Source organism: Vidua macroura, chromosome 6, assembly GCF_024509145.1.
Source record: "Vidua macroura isolate BioBank_ID:100142 chromosome 6, ASM2450914v1, whole genome shotgun sequence".
NCBI lineage: Eukaryota > Metazoa > Chordata > Aves > Passeriformes > Viduidae > Vidua > Vidua macroura.
Window position 1 is genome coordinate 8,860,389 of NC_071576.1, and position 20,793 is coordinate 8,881,181.

The 20,793-nt window shown below is 41.7% G+C and overlaps 1 protein-coding gene across 3 annotated transcripts; it reads right to left on the bottom strand.

The window, feature by feature from the left end:
* Positions 1 to 1,260: 1,260 nt before the first annotated feature.
* Positions 1,261 to 19,988, bottom strand: C6H14orf180 (chromosome 6 C14orf180 homolog). Of its 3 annotated transcripts, XM_053980562.1 has the most exons (6): positions 19,820 to 19,988; positions 12,732 to 12,832; positions 11,821 to 11,928; positions 7,746 to 7,872; positions 5,968 to 5,994; positions 1,261 to 3,181 (listed from the first exon to the last, which is right to left on the bottom strand). In XM_053980562.1, the coding sequence occupies exons 3-6, from the start codon at positions 11,836 to 11,838 to the stop codon at positions 2,979 to 2,981; spliced, it is 375 nt and encodes a 124-aa protein (XP_053836537.1). In that variant the 5' UTR covers positions 11,839 to 11,928; positions 12,732 to 12,832; positions 19,820 to 19,988; the 3' UTR covers positions 1,261 to 2,978. The 3 variants fall into 3 exon arrangements, with proteins under 3 accessions (XP_053836537.1, XP_053836538.1, XP_053836536.1); XM_053980563.1 differs by lacking the exons at positions 11,821 to 11,928; positions 12,732 to 12,832; positions 19,820 to 19,988 and adding an exon at positions 10,470 to 10,571; XM_053980561.1 differs by lacking the exons at positions 11,821 to 11,928; positions 12,732 to 12,832; positions 19,820 to 19,988 and adding an exon at positions 10,470 to 10,535 and having other exon boundaries at positions 1,261 to 3,178.
* Between the last annotated feature and the right edge of the window lie 805 nt (positions 19,989 to 20,793).

A 20,793-nucleotide genomic window follows, 5' to 3' on the forward strand; every position in this document is an offset into this window, starting at 1 on the left:
CCCACTGTCTGCTTCAAAAACTGCACCACGAGTCCTGCCCTACATCACTCCCTCTTTCTGACCTTTATATCTAAAACACAGCCATTTCCAAGCTTCATTGTACAATTGCCCAGAGCTGGTTGGCTGCAGCACTTCTGACTGCTGAAGCAATTCACCAAGTGGCCTCCAGTGTGAATTCAGGTGAGCATCTCCACTTTTTGCAATAAATTATGTACTCTCTCTCCTTTTTACCTCTCTTGGGAAATTCTCAGGAGTTGTACTGAAGGCAAATATTGCCCAGCATGGCCAGCAAGGGAATTATTACCCAACACAGATGATTTTATGTAACTTTAGAGATCCCAACTCATAAAGGTGTCACACCCAGGAGAAACACTGTTGAACAAGAATAAGGAGAAATCACATCCAGCTCATGGTGGTGAGGATAAAATGTGATGGCTAAAGAATGAAGGGGCAGAGAGGGAGAAGTGGTTGTGTGTGTTTAAGCAGTATGGATGAATGGAAAAAGCACTTCAGTGTGAGAGGGAAATAAAAGAAGTAAGTCCACAGTTGTGCAGCAGAAAAGAAATGCAGGCCCAGAAGCTGGAATTTTTTCTCCTATTTTCAGTCATGTTATTGACCCACTTCATTCACTCCCATATGCAATGGCTTTCTTAGCTTCAGTTTCTTCATCTACAAGATGACACTGCTCTGCCAGAAATAGGTTTTAGCCTTCATTTATTTCAAACCTTCTGGCTTGGAGGCAATTTTGATTTGCCTTCCTGCTGCCTGCCAAGTATCTGACTGACCACAGTAAACAATTCTGACCCAGGAGACCTTGTAAAGCCATGGTGAGACCTCAAGAGTGGTCTCAAGATAATTGGAGTGCTGCCTTTTCCCATGCCCAAACAGTCCCAAACACAGCCAGCACAAAGGCCAAAAATAGCTGTTCCTCTGCTAAATATCCCTAACAGCCCAGATGTGATAGCAGTTCTCACTCACACCAATAAATTGTGCCCCAAGAAGAGGAATGTGGACATTTTCCTTTCATAGCAGGCTCAGTGTAAAGGTGGTCCTCTGTCCATCCCCTGGGAGCTGTGCAGGAAGCTGAGCACATGTCTGGTCTTCACACCACCTCCACATTTTCCCTCACAGTCCTAAGAGGAGTCAGCCCAGAGACCAAAAAGAAACACCACCGATTTGCCAAAGAGTCTCAACCTGGACATTAAAAATATCACAAACATTCCAAAAATGCAAACAGAAGTTGAAATTACCCCCTTGCCCCATGCAGGTACCAGTCTAAACCTTTTCCCCAGAGATTCACCAGCACACAGGTTTCAAACCTTTCTTCTTTATTACCTAAACAGCAGGGCTGAGACAGGGGAGAAGGGAGGGAAGCAGTGGTGGGACTCACCCTCTGAGCTGGGGTGCCTGAGTGATCTGCACACAGCCCCCTGAGCCAAACCCTGCTCCTGCTGCACCCTCTGCTTCCCTGGTCAGCTCGTGTCCAGTGCCCGCCTGTGGCTTTCACAGCTTAGGAGAGGCAGGAGAGGAGCCACTGAAGGCACTTCTCTCTGTCTTGGGCTGCAATTTTTCTAAGTTGTTCTCAATCAAGCTGCTGCCTCCTCTTCTCCTGAGAGAAGATTTCACGTTATGTTCCTATTTATCCTCTCCTGGTTAAAGTTCTTGAGCTGCTTGGGAGAAGGTTGCTGGGGCAGATGTATGGCCTTCTTTAAAAAAAAAATAGCTAGAAATAAAGCACCATTTTTTCTTTTTGATGGTTGCAATGACAGGGGAAATATAAACCAAGGTCTTGCAGACATCTCTTCATCTTCTCTGCAGTGTTTTTTCCCCCTCTTTTTTTTCCCCTTTTCTTTTACTTACAGGTTCTGATGTCAATCTTACCATACAAAATAGTCCCAAGCACACATCAGGTGCTAGCTGAGCAGATTCTAATATCTAAAAACCTGGTTGTGCTGGTTCTTTGAAGCTCATGAACTTGCAGTCATTTGTTCTCCTCTCAGAAACCCAGAGCATCGTTTCAGATGATCTCTGTTAAAAGGATTCCTTTCAGAGAAATGCATAGTATGGTGGGATAATGATAAAGGAACTATGCATCCAACACCTTCATAAGCAGTCCATATTATCATGATATAAGGCCTGGAATACTCAGGCATAGCCTCTGTCTGAATACAAGCACTATCATAAATCTTGCATGTCAGCCTGTGGGGTTTATGGACTGAATCAAACCCAGGTGATTAAACTGCTGTTTTGATGATTAACCTGGGTTTCAATGACGCTATTTATTATGTTAGGCAAATAAACTATTTTCTGTTTAAATGAGTTTCCATGTTCTTTTCCACACTTGGGAGTCAAGAGAAGCATTAAGAACCAGCTTTTGCCCATGGATGAAAGAAATGCGTGAAAGGAAACAAAAAAGCCATTTGCTGGGATTTTACTAGTAATCATTTCAGGTGTATAAATATAGCAGCTTGCCGAGCATTTGGCCACCAGAGCAGTGTCTGTGCAATAGCTCAGCTTTATTTTAGCCTTTGCAGAATAATTCTTAGGAGACTTGAGGAGAAAGATGGTTTGGTATCTAAAGCCTTGAGCCGAGACTCACAAGACTTTTCTTCCAAGTTTGTTGCTGCCTGCACAGATCAATGCATTTCCCTCTCTGCTTTTGCTCCTCATGTCAGCAGCTTATAAATTCTGGGTAATCAAATCTACATACTTGTTTGCTGTTTAGGGTGATGCAGCATGAGTTTGGTGGGACTTCAAGGCGTTAGTATGAATGTTCATTGATGTGAAACAAAGGAAAACAACAAAGAAGGGAAAAGGAAAACAAGTGTTTGCTGGATGGTGCACAGCAGGGGTGATTTTCTTGCTCTTTGAGGTGGATGCTCAAAGGTTGCTCAAAGATGAGGTTCCTTGCATGTGGCTGCAGTAGGCTGGGAGCTTTGTACTGATGTTTCTTAGCAGTGTCAGGCTGGAGGCCACTGCTACTGCCTCAGAAACCAAGTCCAGCACCTCTGAGCAACGTGTCTTATATGAAGAAAGAAGATGACAAGTCGGGATTGAAATTCCTCCAGGACTGTGACATCTTGCTTCATGCTGGTATAGTAGAGACTCACAGCAAGGATCAGCACTGCACAAAACAAGAGCCACAGGAACACAGGCAATCCAGATGATGTCCTGTCATCTGCTGAACGGTGATGAGAAGAAAAAAAAGAAAGCAGCATTATTTTAGTGCCATCTTAAATGCTTCCCAAATTTGATCCCCTGCTGACGCCTTTGTCCCAGTTTTCTGGCAGCAGCAGGGAACAGAGGGCTCTGATGGTGAGCACTTCTGTAGGGATCAGTTAAATGATAGTGAGTCACATCTCCTGATGGAAGGTGGTGAGTATAAAAGATATCATCTAATGGAGCATTGAAAGAGTTTAATTATATACAATAAGAACAGGATTAGCATAGCTAATGCATGATCTCAACTTCCCCTACAGCAATTATTTTTTATACCTTTACACTAAATGTTAAGTTGAATGCTAAGAGAATATGAAGCTACTTGGTCTAATTATTTAATGTTCACAAATGCTCCATAAAAGAGAGAAGCTGTAGATTTCTGTCCTTTTCCCTGGTAAGTCAGCTTGTTTGGGACTCCTGCTAATTATGGGAAGAACCCAAACATGGCTCCATTAACCAAGAGACATGTTCAGAAAGCTCTGGCAGTTTGAACCACTCTCAGAGTGCTATGTGTGCTAATTACACCAGAACATCCTCTGCACTTGCTCTTCAGCAAGAGGATACTGTAAAGGTTTTTCTTGCCTTCAAAATATTTTTCAAACATGTTTAAAGTGCCGCAGGTCGGGCACAGCACACATGTGGAAATCAGAGGGCTGCATTCAGCTTGCTGACAGCTGTGTCCCAGTCCTTGCCTGTGTGTATCCATCCAGGGCCCTTGGGGATCCAGTTTGATTCAGGTCTGGCTGCTCTGTCTGACTGCATGGCCATTGCACAGTCGGCACTATTTCACAAAGCACTTAGAGTATTACACATGCAGTATAAAGCCAAATTCATGCCTGAATAAAACCCATAGTGTGCAGCTATTTTCCTGCCATATGCACATAATCAATAAGAAGATAAAAATGTGGAGTGTATTATTATGGGTAAAGGGCCAACATTAGCTGTAACATATTTAAATTAGCTTCTACTCCGAGCCCTGGAATACACACCAGTCAATTAAACTGTCATACAGATGTACAGAGAGGAAGGTAAAAGTCATAAAACCAAGCCAGAAACACATAATAATGTATCAAAAAGTGTATGGGGAAAAGGTAAAATGTTAATAGGCAGTCATTTTATAGCTAACCAGAAACCAAATCAATGTCCCATAATAGATCTGAGTGAATTATTTGCAGCAAGTAATTTATTCATTTGAATTTAGCCCTTCTTTCTGTTTTCAAATTATCCATGTGCAGACTTCAGATTTTATAAATTTGTTTATTTGTCATTATTCTATGAAGGGTTGATATGAAGGTGTTTAGCCAGGGAACTGCTTACCACTTTCTGGTTTTGCAGAGATTTGTGAGTTGGGAGTTGGTGTTTCCCTTGTGAGATTTCCTACACCATAGGCTACAGCTCCTGACTGGGTGCCCCACCTGCCTTTTCCAACGTGGGGCTCGGCTGATGAGCACACATGGGAGCAGGGAAACCTTCCTGTGGAAGCCGAGCAGCTTTTCACATCAATCATTTCATATGAAGTGCTTGTAACCTGTTCCAACTTTTAAAAAGCTACTTTCCATGTGAAATTTCTGGGTGATCTCAAATGTAAAAATGGGCTTTCCTTATATCCTCTCAGTTATGAAATACGTTCTATCCATGAACAGAAAAAAATAATGCAGATGAGTAATTCCACCTGCAGAATTGTGGTGAGCTGTGCTCACAACAGCTTCAGCCCATTACTACATTTAGGTGTTGAAAATCAAATTTGCTTTTTTAGATTACAATTAGAAACTTAATGCTTAAATTTATTAGTTAAATTGCTTGTTGGAAGAGCACAGACCTGTGCCCAGTCTCACGACAACTCATCTGAGAAGAGCACTGGACCTGAATACAGGAGATTTTGTCTCAGTTCCTGCCTTGGGAACACATTTCCACCGTGCCCTGAAGAATATTTGATCTTTGCTTTTCCACCGAGCCCTTTTCTGGCTGTAGTACCCTGTTTCTAGCCCAATAACAGCCCTAGATGATGGTTGCATTGTCATGAGCATACAGCCCCTCTTCCTGGACAAGAGCAATAGCTGAGGGCTATGGGGACATCTGCCTGAGAGGCTCTTTGGCCTCCCAAAACTACAGCTCTGTGTGTGTATATACACGTGTATAGTACCCCTCTCCCCTTCACTGCACTGCCTACAGCAGGGGCTGCATGTTGCCCAGGGTCTCTAGAAATGATCACCATCATCAGAATATCTAGATACACTCATTTTCTTGGGGGTCTGTGAGGCTGCCAGGCCTCAAACAAAAACAAAACAAAAAAACCCAAAAAAACCAAACAAACAAAAAAAACTGATTATTTTTATTATTTCTACCCTGCTGTCAGCATGTAAATGAATTGCCTCTTCCCCTCATACAAAACTCAGCAGGGAGAACTATTGTTTAGCTTGGGGTGCTTTCCTTGCATATCTTAGTGAGAAACCTCTACCTATTCTAATGCCATAAAATATATTCATTATATTTAAATTAAAAATAGCTTCAGGGATTTAATTCTTGTTTCCACTATTTGTCTTACTAGATGTCTTGTTTAAAATTGCGCCAGACCTCATCAGCACCTTGTGCTGCTTATGCTGAGAAGAAAAAGCAACAACCACTGACATCACAAACTGCTGTGTATATGGAGAGTATATTTGCACAGTGCATCCCACCAGCTGCAAAAGCAAACTCAGGTTAATGCTATCGATGGCTCACAGTTATAATGTGAAAAATTCTACTTACCCACTATGTAGTCACAGCAGGAAATTACTAGAAAACAAAATGAAAATGTTCTTACTTGCCTGGAAAGGTCTCTTGGCAGCGGGTGAACAAGAAAAGCCAGAACCAAGCAGTGTCTCTGAAATTGCCTGTCACCTTGGAGATGCTGGGCAACCTCTTACACCACTTTTGGCTCTGGATGAGGACCTACTCAATTCATGCAAACATGCAGATGCAGGTGCATTTCAGGAAAATGAGGAAAAATTATTGTGTGCCAGAATGCAGAGGCAGGATTGCTGCTGTTGCAGGGAGGTCAGGAAACAGCTCTGCTAAAACCCCTCCCTATTCCACATATTTCCTAGAAAGGAAAGGATTTAGACCAGCAGGCTGAAAGAATGAAAGTTAAGAAAGCACTGTCAGACTAACTTTCATTTCAACAATATCCTGGAAATGAGTCTGCTTGGCAGCCAGGGCCTAGACAAAATCCAGGATGAAAAATCCTGGATTGGAAATGGAAAAATTTCAGTGGTGCCAGAAACCTTCATTTTACCAGCCTTAATGTGAGTAATATTGTGTGGACAAACAGCAAATAACCTAAATCACAGACTGTTTGCAACACAGAATACTAATAATGGATTGGAACATTCCTGATGTCTCCATGAAAAAGAGTCAGAGTCTTCTCCATGCTTGCAGCTCCCTGCATGAGTTCCAGCACGGCTTTGCTGAAGTCAGAGCCAGCGGGTGACCAGCCTGGTCCCCTGGGCTGGACTGACTGCAGGATTCCCAGTGCTGATGTGGGGCATGGACTCCAGCAGAGAGCTGAGGGAATTATTAATTCCCATCAGAATCCTGCTCTTGAGCAGTCAGATGAGCTTTGAGGAATTTAAGTCTGACTCACTGAGTCTTTCCAGGAGTTCAGTTTTGGTGGGAAAGCCCAGGCCATGTCAACAAGCTTATCAAGAAACAGCTTCCCCTTCATGCATCAGGAGGCATCCCAAACAATGTATTGCCAAACAAATGAGAGTTCTGTTTATAGACACAGCAGATGCCAAGCCTTATTTTCAGAAGCTGTAGCAGTCCAAACAGGTGGCTGACATAGAAATTTTACCATTCTGCCACCTGTGTTTTGACCAGCTGACATATCAAACCCATATAATTTTAGTTCTCTACCAATAAATACAATTTTGTTGGTTGGATGGGTTTGGGAAAGTCAGAAGGTAATACCAGTTATTATTTGGTGTGGCATACAGTCCGTACAGAAGTGCAAACTGGATCCTTGTGCCAGACCTCTGCTGAAGGTCACTCCCAGTTGACCTACTTGCAATATTTTGGCTCATGAATAAAAAGACCAGAGGTTTTGTTAACTGTGTCAGTCCTTGGGTGCCTTTGTTGACATAAGTTATTACATCCTGGCTGCTAGGCTCAGACCTCTGCTGTTGTATTCTGTGGCATCTGAGTTACCCACAGTGACATAATTATGTTTAAATGTGGTCTGAGTGGAAACATTGCTCTGGGGAAGCCCTGGGGCCCAGCCAGGCCCATGGTGTACAATGACCCCTGTGGGGGCTGACTCAGGAGCTGTGACAGCAACTGAGGGTGAGGCAGGAGTCTGTCCATCCCAGGGCAGGCAGGCAAATGGACCAGATGCAGCTCTGCAGAGCACAGAGCAAAAATCATCCACCCTCTGCTCTGTGCTGAGCTGAAAATCACAAATTATCTGAGGGGGAAGCTGATGTGGGCAGACAGAGTGGATGTTAAAAGCTAGAAAGATCATGCCAAAATTCCTGATAACTTGGGCATACCATGTTCAATGACTTCTTCTGGCTCACGAAATCGAACCCTTCTCTCTGCTCTCCGCTTTTCCCCCACAGCTTGCTCCACAGGTGGCCTTTTCCTCAGTATGGAAGGAGGATAGCTGCTGTCATCTGTCTAAAGGGTTGATCAAAACACAAAACACGTGAAGTTCAAACAGGGTGAAGTATCTGGGTGAACTTTTGATCTTTGGTGGATGTGTCCCTTGAAGGACATGACACGTAACACATCTGCTTGGACATAGCCAGACCACTGTAATATTTACAGCCAGACAAAAGGGATATTCCTACATTGCCACAGATCTGCAGTACTCTAAAGGTGCATTCTCAGGGAAAAGGATAGGTAGAGCAATGGACAGCAAAATGTTCAGAAAGGATTTCTCTAAATTGTAACAAATATTTGCTGAAGGTGGCTGCTCAACAGCCTTGGGCTGTTCTTGGAAGAACATAAATGTGATATGAAATATATGAACCGTATCATTTGGAGCACCTTTGAAATGTTCTGAGCTAAGCAGTTCCATTCAGAATGCAGCATTACCATTTCAAAAACTGGGACTGTGCAGCTGACTTGGGTTTGGACACTCCTGATGGGTACAAGAAGGTAATTGATTTGCATTTCAATATGACAATTATGCTGTTGCTCTGGTTTTTGCTTGGAAACCACATTTAGTCTTTGACAACAGAATCATAATGCTGTGGATTCTTTGAAATTACAAGAAACAGAGCTGCAATAACAGTAATAACTCACTGTTCTACATAGGAATGCTCGCACTGCCCAAAGTAATCCAAAGAACCTTGATTCAGACACCCAGTGTCCCCTGGCAGCAGAGAGCAGATGGTAAATTTTCTGTTTTCAAAGTGAAGGATAGAGATTCTTAACGTTTTATTTTTAAGACTGAAGTAATCTTCCTCTAGCTCTTTCCATCTCTCTCCTCTGTTTCTCTACTAGATAAAGGTTATTATTTCTTCTGGATTTGTCTCTGCTCCCTTTTCCCCTCCTTGTTTGTTATTCCCCCACTCAGTGATTGTGTGCTCCTTACTTCAATTCTTTTCCTTGCTTTAATCTTTCTACTCCTTAATTATCTACTTTTGTCCTTTTTTAGACCCAAATGCCATTGCCTTGACTTTTCTCGTTGGATGCTTTCCCCATGCTCACCATTTCACACACCCACTCCTTGGACTGCAGAAACAGGATTAGATCCCATTGACTGCAATGTGGGGGTGTCAGACCCCAGAGTAAAGGGGATAAATAGGTTTTCTTACACATCACATTCTGGATAACCCCAAAAGACATATTACATAGCCAGCAGGAACTGCTGTGGGGTGAGGAATGTCTTCAGCTTTGATCCTTTCTCCTGAGAGATTCATAAAACCAATCTCAGCACTGATAAGGATGCTTTCTCTGATCCTGGGGTCATATGACCTCTGTCTTCTGACTGGGGACAGTGTGTGTTAGAGCTCTGTGTTTTTCATTCAGCAGCTACAAAGCTGGAAGCCCCATTCAGGTTATGGAAAACCTGGATTTCACTTCTTTCTGAATCCAAAGAAATACAAAGCTACATCTTATATACACACTCTCATCATCAGGGTTAAGGTGCATACAGGGGAGCAGGGAATCTCAGTGTCTGCCACTGGAGCTGTCTTGTTTGGCCTTGAATAATTAAATATTCATTGAGCTAAAGAAAGAAAGAAAGAATGACTTTACAGCCTCATGTTTGGGCGCTCCCTTGGGGGTGGCAGAAGTCTGCTCCTATCCTTGCTCCAATGAATACTTAATATGTAATACTTAAATATTCATTGGAGTGGTCACTGGGAACAGGGTCTCTCATCTACCAGGTGAATACCCCAATCCCTCTGCAACAGCCACACACACACTTACTCACATAATGAATATTTGATTATTCTGTGTAAAATGAAACAGGTTTAGGGAGACACAGCCTAGCTCAGGCTAGGGGTGGTTATAGCTATAAGGGCTTCTCCTGTGGCACAACCAAGGAAACTGAACCTTATCTTTGAAGAGATTTATAACTCCAAGTGCAGCTGTTGCCCATATGAGCTTTTTCAAGCACTTAGCTGTTACCCTGTTCTTTTAAAAGTTTTAAAGTTATTTTTAAAGTTTTCTATGCCTTCTGATTACATATTTCTACTAGAGTTTCTCACACACTGTCATATAAATAATAATTGTTTTACATTCATCTTTGTAAGAGGAAATAATTGACAGACTGTTAGTTTAACCAGTGTAGTTGGAGAAGTGGCAATTTCATCCTCCAATTCCCTGCCACTTTTGGAATTCTATATATTACAAGGTCAGAAATAAAGTTCCCTCCCTTTGCTTCCTTTTACTCTTTCTATCTTAGTGTGCGTGCGTGAGTTATTTCATGTCGTAGTGCGACACTAGCAGCGACATCACATAAGAAGAGAAAAACATTAAACTGCCTGGCTGGATAACATCTAGCCAAAGAAGACCTTAAAAAGGAAGTGATTTCATGATATTCACTAGACTTTATTAACTTACAGAAATCAAAGCTCCACAGTGTCAGAATGAACAAAGCACTGTCCCCTCAGACAGAAATCTGGTGTTAATATACTGTGACAAGAGCTGGAAACCTACCAAGGTGATAGCTGTGAAATTGTATGACCCTAAAAACAACCCATTTGTAACAAGCTCCAGGCACTGGACACAGGGACTTCATCACCCATGAGAAGATTACTTACCTGCAGCTCTTTGGCACTAGGATCAGAAAGTGAGGCTGGACATATTTGGGACATGTACTCTGGATGCCAACATGAAGCCTCCCACATGAAGCTTTGGATGGAAAGCCTCTTGCCCAGAAAATGAGAAGGAGCAGGGAAAAGCGTCCGGAGACCCCTGAGCAGCGGGGACGGAGCCGGCAGCGGAGGACAAGGAGTGGAAAGAAGAGTTTGTGCCCTTCGTACCAGGCTGGCGTGGGAAGGATGAGATGTACTCAGGAGCCAAAAATAGCACCCAGTGATAATACTGGCTGTGCAGCTGGAAGCAGGGCTGTTCTGGCAGCAGAAGAGGGCCTGAATGGAGCAAGTCACAGATAAACACCTACATATTTGTTCTGCGTAAATGTGAAGTTGGGGGTGTTTTTTTTAACAGCAATTGCTGCATTTCTGTGATCATGTTGGTTTCCTTTCTGGAATCCATTCCCAGTCACAAAAATCTTGCAGGTGGGATTGCTTTTAATGCTTCTTCCATTCAAAATATGTGGGTAAAGTCATCAGCAAATTATATAAATATAGTGGGATGACAGATATCTCCCTCCAGAACAGTTATGGCCGCACTTTATATGTTTTACAAATTAAATCCATTATTATAGTAATAAAGTGGGATTTAAATATTTGACATTTCTACTCATATTATAATAAGATTATTGATAGAAAGAGAGGTGATTTAATGTTCAAGAGACTTTAACAGCCCCTTGTCAAATGCTGAAGGCTGGGCATCATCAAATATACAATTTCTAGTTAGAAATATACCTGCCATGATTGCTGAAATATACTGGTTTGTTGTCCCTGCAAGCACAAGCTTGTGCTTTTTTTTTATTTTTTTTTTCGTTCTTTTCCTGGAGCAATTTATTTACAGTGCCATGTGTAATGTACATGGTTTGGTTTTATTGCAGGTGGTTGGATGGATATTTTCATGTCATGTTCAGGCTGGCCCTTGTTCTGCAGTGTAGAGAGGGTGGCAAGATGCTCATACAGGCACTGGGAACCAGAGGGCACAGCTGCTCTGTGGGCTTCACTACTTATTCACTTCCTTTCAGGGATATGGGGAATGGGAGAGTAGATGGAAAGGATTGGGATCCTCCCCCAGAGAAAACTGGGCCAGAGCAACAGAGGAGGCTTCTGTGGCTGATGTGGGGTCAGCAAACCCTTCAGGATTTGCTGCCCTCCTGCAGCTCAGCCTCTGCATGGGTGTACTGTCCTCAAGCCTGCCCTTAGAGACATCAGCATCCACGTGGAGAGGAATAGATTTTGCTGGTCTAGGGCTCTCCACTGAAGGCACCATACTTGAAAGCTCTCTGAAAAGTTTCCTTACCTTCTGTTTCCTATGCATTGGGGTGATGGAGGGTTTTTCCTCATGCTGAAACCAGCTCACAGCTGCAGGCCTTGTGAAATGCTTCCAAAATCCCCTCTCTGCTGTGTCCTGCAAGTGTTCCACAGAGGTTATTTCAGGAAATCTAGGGTGGCTTTTGGTGGGGAAAAGACAGTCTTTAAAATTTTGTTCATAGTAGATCCTAGACAGAAAGGTGACAAAACCTGTCAAACCATGGTCCCTGGCTTCTCTGGCTCCTCCTTCCTCCTGTTGTGATAATCACTTACTATTAATTCATGTAAAAGGAATTTACCTGCCTGCTTTGGCCAGCAAAATTGATGAAGGTGGGATTAGGGAACTCAGACTCTAGTCCTTATCTAGCTTTGACTTTGTCCATGTGAATTGTCTCATTTATTTTTATTAGTGTCACCCAGCAAGGCACATAAGAAGGTCTTGTGGAGCTTCTTATTTCTGCAGAGTGGGGCAATGCACTTTTAGATCTGAATGAAAAACCTTGTTCATGTCTTTTTCACTGAACCTGGCCTTGTTCAAAGGAAGATTTTACAGTTTTCTAAGTATTTGGTCAAAGATATTTTGGTAATTAAAAAACAAAAACAAAAACAAATAAAAAAAACCCAAAAAAAAAAACCACCAAAAAAAAAAAAAAAAAAAAAAAAAAAAAAACCAACCAAAAACCACCAATGCAGAAGTTGATGGGATTTGTTGTATTCAAGAAATGGACATATGGAGACAACAGTTATAATTTTTCATGCCAGCTTATAAATGTTTTCATGAAAGATTGCTATCTAAATGCCAGGGATGATAATTTCATAGTGGCATTCTCACTTTTATCTCAAGATGTGCTAATTATATTGATAGTAATGGCTGTAAATGCTTGAATAATTAGTAGTTACCTGGGCACTCAAGTTTCAGTGGATAAAGATGTCAGGAGTTCAAATCTCATGACAGGGACAGTTCCATTCGTACTAAGTGCTTTTGATTGTAGTTTAACAGCCTAAAATTGGATATATGTTAGGAATAAAACACAGCCCAATGCTTAAAGTAAAAGAATCCAGGAAAATAACTTCTCTAGCCTCTGAAATCACTGGTAATAAATAAGAGTGGAATGATTTCTACATTAGAAGCTGTAAGAATTTCCTTTAATATTGCCATTCCTTTTAAAGTAATTTTTCATCTAAGCTTTGATCTAATTTCATGCAAAGTATGTCAGAAACAAAGCTGGACAAATAATTCATAAATGAATTATTTAGCTTGTGAGTGTCACCTCTATTTCTTTCAGCTAATTGTTCACAAATAGATAGTGACTTTTGTCAATGCATTCATTATTCAGATTTATTCAGTGGATAATTGCTGGGAGTAATTTTTTGTCTGTAGATTGCTTGGAATCATTTTGCTGTGAACATTTGATAGTAAAAATCAATCCAGGCTTTCAATAAAAGGCAAACTAAAATTATCTATAACTACTGATGTAGCCCTTAAACATGAACAATATAATGCAGTCTTAAAGAGCAACACCAACATTTTTATCAATTGCTCCACTACTTTCCATGCTACATAGGAGAAAAAGCAAAAACATTTCAACTCTCTGTGTAGCACTGACATTGAATGGTGCACATTGTATATGCAAATAAGTTTTTACAAGAAAAGGGTTGCTTAAGTGTTTGCTCAGCAGAAAAACAAAACATGCCTAAACAAAACATGATTGACTTCCCAGAGAATAAATATGAACAGTCCACACAAAGGAATTAACTGCACAGCCAGTATTTTTTCTGCAATACCTCAGTGGAAGATGTCTAGGAAATAAACATAACATGATAAAACAATTTTACACTCAGAGGATAGCTGTGTAACCATATGAACTCTTTTCCCATTTCCTTTTGTGGGAATAAATATTTTAGACAAGCAAAGTACTTTGTAAATGATGCCTTTGTGGGGATTCATCAGGCCTGGTTCAATTATTCTGAAACCTAGCAATTTTCTCATATCATTGAATCTGCTTTTATTGCAAATAGGGTCATAGAAATAGTCACTCATTGCAATAATGGACTTCGTTTATCTTAACTATTAACACTTCCAGTAGGTTTACACACACACACACGTCTATATTCAATATTTATGGATATGCACAGTGCATATATATTAATAATGAAGTAACTTTATCTCCAACAATCTGAAAACAAAATCACGTAATACCATACAGTGTGGGGTGCAGTGGTAACTGGAAGCAGCAGATCAGGATAACAGAACAGAAAAGGAATAAATAAATTAGAGGGGAGTCTTCCATATCTTCCTCAACTTCCAGAGTGTCAATTGAGCCTTTGTTCAGTATTCCACCTTTCGCGGTTCTGTGTACTCTTGATTAATAATTTAGAGATGCACCTTTTGGAAGCAGGGTAAGTTTTGTGTTTGCCAAGAGTGATTTTCCACTAGTCAGGGAGTACATCAGGAAATAAACCAGCAAATTGCCCCACAGAGTAAAATTGGCTGTTGCCTTCTTCCTTTTTCTGCCTCTGGAGAAACAGATTTACTGCTGGAAGTTATGGGACACCCATGAGATGTCATACAGCACCATTTCTTCTCCTCAACCTTGCAGTAAAGAAAGCACTGTGTAAATCCCAGCCTCAAGACAAAAATCAGCTCTTTGGATTGCATGTTTCCGTTCCATATCCAGAAAGATCATGATTAATCTGTTGTCCATTGGTCAATCTAAAATGCGGCTTTTTCGTGAAGTTGGTGAAAAAAAAAAAAAGAAAGAGCAACAACAAAGCATAATGGAAACAGAGCACTGAATGGGAAGATGATCTGGTACCACTTGGTGTGTGTAGCCAGCCAGGATGAAAGCAATCAGTTTTACTTCCTGTATAGCTGTTAGTTCCTGTGATGGCCAGAGAGCTGTGTATCCAGTGTGTTTTCCCCCAAGGAAGTGCAGTTGTGATCAGTGCAAAGTGCAGCATCAACAGTCCCTGTGGTGCTCCATGAAGGACCGCAGGATTACTCTCCCAGTGGGATCTCTTTGCCCTTCAGTTATTACTACTCTGTGCTGGGAGTTTTCATGGTCACACAGATCTCTAAATATCCCTTTGGTGCAGGTGGGCAGACCTGGGCCATTCACCCAGGACCTGTGGGCCTGGATTGCTAACCTTTGTAAGAATTGGATTGGGGTGGTGGTACTGCATGTGGGCATCAGATCCATCACAACAGAACTCACTTCTGAAGGCAGAGTCATGGCCCTATTTGCAGGTACAGTATGTCAGAATTGTTTTGGTTGGAAAAGATCTTTAAGGTCAGTGAGTCCAACTGTTAACCCAGCAGTGCCAAGGCCACCGCTAAACCATGTCCCCAGGTGCCACATCTGAATGTCTTTAAATACCTCCAGGGACAGTGACCTAATGGCTTCCCTGGGCAGTCTGTTCCAGTGCTTGACAACCCTTTTGGTGAAGAGATTTTTCCTTATATCCAATCTAAACCTCCCCTGGTGCAATCTGAGGCCTTTTCCTCTTATTCTATTTCTTGTTAACTGGGAGAAGAGGCCAACACCCTGAATCTACAATCTTTTTCCAGGTAGTTGTAGGGAGTGAGACGGTTTCCCCTGAGCCTAATTTTCTCCAGTCAAAACTGGAGCTGCTTCCTCAGCTGCTTCTCATAAGTCTTGTGCTCCAGACCCTTCCTCAGCTCCATTGCCCTCCTCTGGACCTGTTCCAGCACCTCAATATCTTTCTTGTAGTGAGTGGCCTAAAACTGAAAACAGGATTCAAGGTGCAGCCTCAGCAGTGCTGAATACAGGGGGACCATGTAGCAAGTCCTTCAAAGTGGTGATCATGTTCCTGGAGCTGTGGCACCAGTTTAAAATCCACATCGTGCACAGGCTTTTCCTGGTTTTGAACTGGGCTCTTTCCTAAGGCAATGATAGAAGGACTGAGCAGAAGTGTTGCAGGGTTTTGCATTATGGTGAGAACATCCTTGCTGCAGGGCAGAGCAAGCTCTGCTCTACTTGGACTGACTGGAAGAGATTTAACTCTGTTGAGGAATTTGGTCTCAGTTTATTCCTGGCATGAGTTCATTGACTTATAAAAGTCTCCATTTCTTAAAATTGCCTCTCTTATTCATGTGTCTTTCCAGGTAGATGTTACAAATAACCACAGGGGACTTGTGATGATATATAGTAAACACAGAGAGAATTTCTGGCTGCTGAAATGAACTTTCTAAATAATTACAGAACGATTCCACATCCATTTCATAATTAGACTCCTGAGATTGCAGCCAAGCTATTATTTGTGATTCAACATGCATTTTTATTTTAGAAATGTCCCACAGCCATTAGGTTTATTCCACCTGAGATTTTCTAATTTGTTCTGATCATCCTGTCACTGGGGCCTAAAATGTAAAACATGTATTGATCGAATAAGAGTCACCAAGGAACCAAATTCTAATTTCTGCTGTTGGCTCACTGATTCTAAATCAGTCAGTCTTGTTGATGTGGGATGTGGGAGATGGACAGGGCTGAGCGAGTGAGGTCATTCTGAGTCAGCTTTTGTTACACACTCATTGTATTTTAGGAACAAAAACTAGTGGAGCTGTAACTTCTGCCCAAAGCATTTGGGCTGCTGTTGATGGCAGGGCTGCCATCAGCCATGAGATGAATTAGGAGAAGCCCACTGCCAGCAGGAGGACATCTGAGCTGGCATAAAAGAGAAAAGGTATGCAAAGAAAACCCTTTAGAAATAGGGAAAGTGGAACTATCTTCAGGAGTTCTGTTTTAGCAGTAATCACCCTGTGCTTGATGTTGTGTTCGCTGGGGCTTCCCGCCCACATTCCTTGGTGAGCTTTGACCTGAGGAGAAATCCACCTAGGATGACTGCAGGATACAGCCTCAAAAGGGGATTAGTGGTCTTATCTTAATCTCAGGTTATGAAAAATCGCCAATTGACTTCTGTGAGCCACTGTCTCTCCCCTAAAAAGGATTTTAGAAAGCTGGCAGCCATTAATGCCAAACTGGTCCTCAGAGGGGCAACAAGCAGGGCAGGGCTGACAGCAATGGGAAGGGAAGGAGCCAAAGGAATCACAAAGCACCAAGACACAGACAACTACATAACATGATTTGAGGGCACGATGAAAATGCACTTAAGCTCCATTTGTAGTGTCACCTTGGAAGAGGATTAGATTAGATTAATGACATGAAACAAGAACATCAAAAATGGAGAAAAGAGCAGATTGAAGTGTAAAAAAAGCCCAAATGAGTAAAAAACCCCCATGAATTGGAAAGCATTTGGGTGATGATATTGGATGATAAAGATTATAAAAATAAAGTGGCAAATCCCTCTGTCATCGGCAGCTGCTTTACATTTATGTTAAGTCTATTAATGATGATATTTGTTTTTCTAATTAGTATGTAAGTCTCTCTCCTCCACCTCTCCAAGCCCTGGAGACTGGTGATTTCAGAGGAAAACAAATAGGTTTAACAAAAAGTAATTGGTACAATTTTCAAAACTGGCCGAGAGCTTCTGGAGCTTATATTCAATTTCATCTCAGTTTAAGCTGAGGCAAAGAAAATAAGCAAGGGAAAATTCAGGCAGAACATCAAAGTACACTTGTTGGTATCAGGCTATACAGATAAGTCAGGTTGAAAGCCAGTTATGTTTTGCAGAGGCAAGCTGAATATTTAAGTTGTGCTTTCATCCCAAACCAGAGCATCCTTTGGCATTCCTGCAAGAGATTGTAAGATCCTGCTCACACCAAGACAATTTGTGTCTTACAATGGGGTAGCTGAGAGCAGGATGTGCTTTGAGAGTAGAGTGGGAAAACAGGGTCTGGCTTTGACCCCTGGCACGTTTGAATCAGAACCTTCAAGTGCAATGCCCCTAACATGCAGCTTCTTATTAGCTGCCTTCTACCAGCTCAGCTGTCTCTCTTTCTGCCCCATTCTCTCCTTCATTCTTATCAGAAATTTGGTCCAGGACCAGGAAACCTCTTGGCTTAAATTAATATGTTGGTCAGAATCACCTCTGCCTCAACAAATGCATTTTTTTTCTCATGTGGAGCGTTTTCATCAGTATATTTTTCATCATCTCAAATGTATGAGCCTTTCAATCAGTCTCCTCAATGAAACAATTACTTTGCCTTTTCTTTTAAAGGCAGAGAAATGCAAAGTCAAGGAATGAAGCTTCATGGGAGGGCTATGGAGATGCTGAAATAATAGTGTCTGAAGGGAGAAGCATGGAAGCTGAGCTCTTGGTCTCTTATGTGATTCTGACTACATGGTTGTTCCCTGACAAAGACTTTTGGGTACACTGAGGTGGTGCAGTGTCTTGCATTCTCTCTTTCATGCATTATACCCACCCGAGCAAGTGTTTCTGGGAGAAGTTTTGAGGCTGGAGTGTTCCTATAGTTAGCATTTCTTCCTATGTCTGGAAATCTGGGAAAATATTAGATTCTTTTGGAGCATACAGGGCCAAAAGGCTCTTTGCAACTCTAAAGTGAAGATGATGGAAAAGTGACACCACCACTTCTCCTTCCCAGAAGTTCTCTCCTGCCTTTGTGACAGGGCAGGACATCTACTCTGTAGATCTGAAACATATTTTCCTGACACTCCTGCTTTTGGCAAGGTCTGTTACTTGCTGTGTGGATAATGCCAGAACTGGGAAATAGTGTGAGCTTCTTCAATGGTACATCTGACAGTCCAAATCAAAAGGTTATTAGCAAGGGATGCTCCAGGAGCCACCACTCTGTCATGTCTTTCAGGAGGATCCACTGTGAGCCAGCATCAGTGTCAGAGATTTAGACTAAGTGCCAGGCTAATCAAAGCTGGAGGGTTTGCTCTATTCTGTTCTCTCCATTGTCAGTTCAAAAAGGACACCTTCAGCTCCTTTGCCTTTACCAAACACAAATCAAATAGCTGGAAGGCAGTAAAATGACACTCCTTCCTTTTTCTTTCTTTTTTTTTCTAATTTTTTTTTTCCCTGGGAATATGCAACATAAATAAAAAATGCATAGGAGGAAAAAGGGAATTTGGAGAATTTAGAGCAGGTGGCATTGGTAGCTATCACCTTTACTTGTCAGTTCAGAGTTTGATTTTGGGGCAGCATGTGGTGGAAGTGGGCTGGCACTGGGGAGGAGAAGTTAGTGCTCCATGTATCAAACACTTCACAGAACTCCAAGCTATCTACTTATCTCTTTTACAAAGCCAAGGCTGAAGATGTCTTGGGGATGATTTCTCTTAAATCTTGGTACTACCCCAGCTCATGCAGTGGTAGTTCTGGCCTTTCTATCTGAAATCTTTATTTGTTCTCCAAAAATAAAGTAGCTGCTCCAGGATGAAGATATAGAACTTTGTAAATTCAGATACTTGTCAAAATCTTTTATTGCAAAACATACTCATCTGAATCATGATCCATTCATTCTAGGTACTTTATCTGTGTGAAACAGTTTAATTCCTGGGTTTTGGTATGTCATTAGGAAGGGAACATGGAACTTTCCTGATCCACACCATGTTAAGCAGATCAGACCTCCTTTCTGGAGGTAAAATGGGTTGTTTGGAATTTGAAATGTTGATAATCTTCTTTTCAACATTCATGAAAAAATGAGCTCTAGGGAAACAGATTACCATATTGCTTTTATACTGATTCAATTCTAAAAAGTCTGATGAGTTATTTTGTTGCAGCTCCAAATAAGGGTTACTATTGCTCATAAATAATGTGCTCAATTTCATCAGCCTTGTTTAAGACCAGAGCTGTACAAGAGCTGCAGACGCTGGCAAAGAGACTGTTCCTACCCTGCAGTCTGTATAAACTGAAGGAGCAATGCCACTTTATGCCAGCACAAAGATCTGGCCCACAGTTTTCAGAGAGGCTGAATATAGAACAAAAGGGAAAAGAAGCCAAGAAGCTGCAGTGTTTTGACAGGAACAGGTTAAGCAGTTTAACAACAGAGGCTCTCTCCACAATGGCCTGTGCAGCTTAGAACACACAACTTCTTTTAAACATACCTGTTGGTCACGATGAAAAATGTAGGCAGCATCTCACACTGACATGTCTGGCTTGGGAGGCCTGCTCAGAAAAATCCCTCATCAGGGCAGCAGCTGTCTTCTTCCCCAGGGCAAATTCCTTTAAAGCTGTCAAAGATGCTGTAATCAGACTAGGTCATCAAAACCGGTCCTCCTGAGGACTGGAAATAAGATCCAGAGATGAGCATTCAGCTACATGGGCAAGGTCTAAAACACTAAAGTTTCCATTGAAATTAAATGAAGAGACTGTAATTGCTGTGAAAGAAAAGCGAAGCAATCATTGGGAGAGCCCGAAAGCTTTCAGAGCACCTCCTGAAACGATGCTTGCTGGAAAGCAGGGATCTGTGTCCTGAATAACAGAATCTGATACAGAGCACAGCTTTTACAGGGAAACCAACTTCAATAAATGCTGGAGCATTTGGCTCTGTGGCTCCTGGAGAGGCAAATTTTAATTGAGATTTCACCACACAGCTGAGTAGTTTCATTACCAGGTTAAATAAAAAAGGTTAATATAGTAATAAAAATGGATTCTTTGCATTCTTGAGTTCAAAACACAGAGCTGTGGTCAATATGCTTAATAATTTCTAAATAAAATGAAACAAAGCACAAATAGCCATGGTGACCATGGAGAGGGGATTGCTGTGAGCTTGTACCCTCCCTTGCACTTTTGCCTGCATTAGCAGTATTTCAGTTTCCATAAATAAGATAAAGCATATGAACTGAGTTCCTCTCTGTCCAATGTTTACTGCTGTTACTAGAGTTACATCTGGGACAAATTTGACTTGGATTTGACTAAACCCTATCTTGCATAAAATAAAAGGTATCAGTGTACTTGATTTTAGCTGTATTTACTATAAATTATTTACAGTGTCTCTGATTTTAAGTGATTGATCCCTGCCTGAGGAATAGTATCAGAGTAAACAGATCAAAACTTGTCCTTTATGCTTCTCCAGTGC

What these genes read in the sequence shown, in the direction of transcription:
- C6H14orf180 (XM_053980563.1), bottom strand. Translation starts at nt 10,556, where the DNA reads ATGTGGGAGGCTTCATGTTGGCATCCAGAGTACATGTCCCAAATATGT. An exon ending in AGAAGAAGTCATTGAACATG is followed by an intron (nt 5,995 to 7,745) that starts GTATGCCCAAGT and finishes TTTGTTTTCTAG; the next exon opens with TAATTTCCTGCTGTGACTAC. An exon ending in CTGCTGTGACTACATAGTGG is followed by an intron (nt 3,182 to 5,967) that starts GTAAGTAGAATT and finishes ATCACCGTTCAG; the next exon opens with CAGATGACAGGACATCATCT.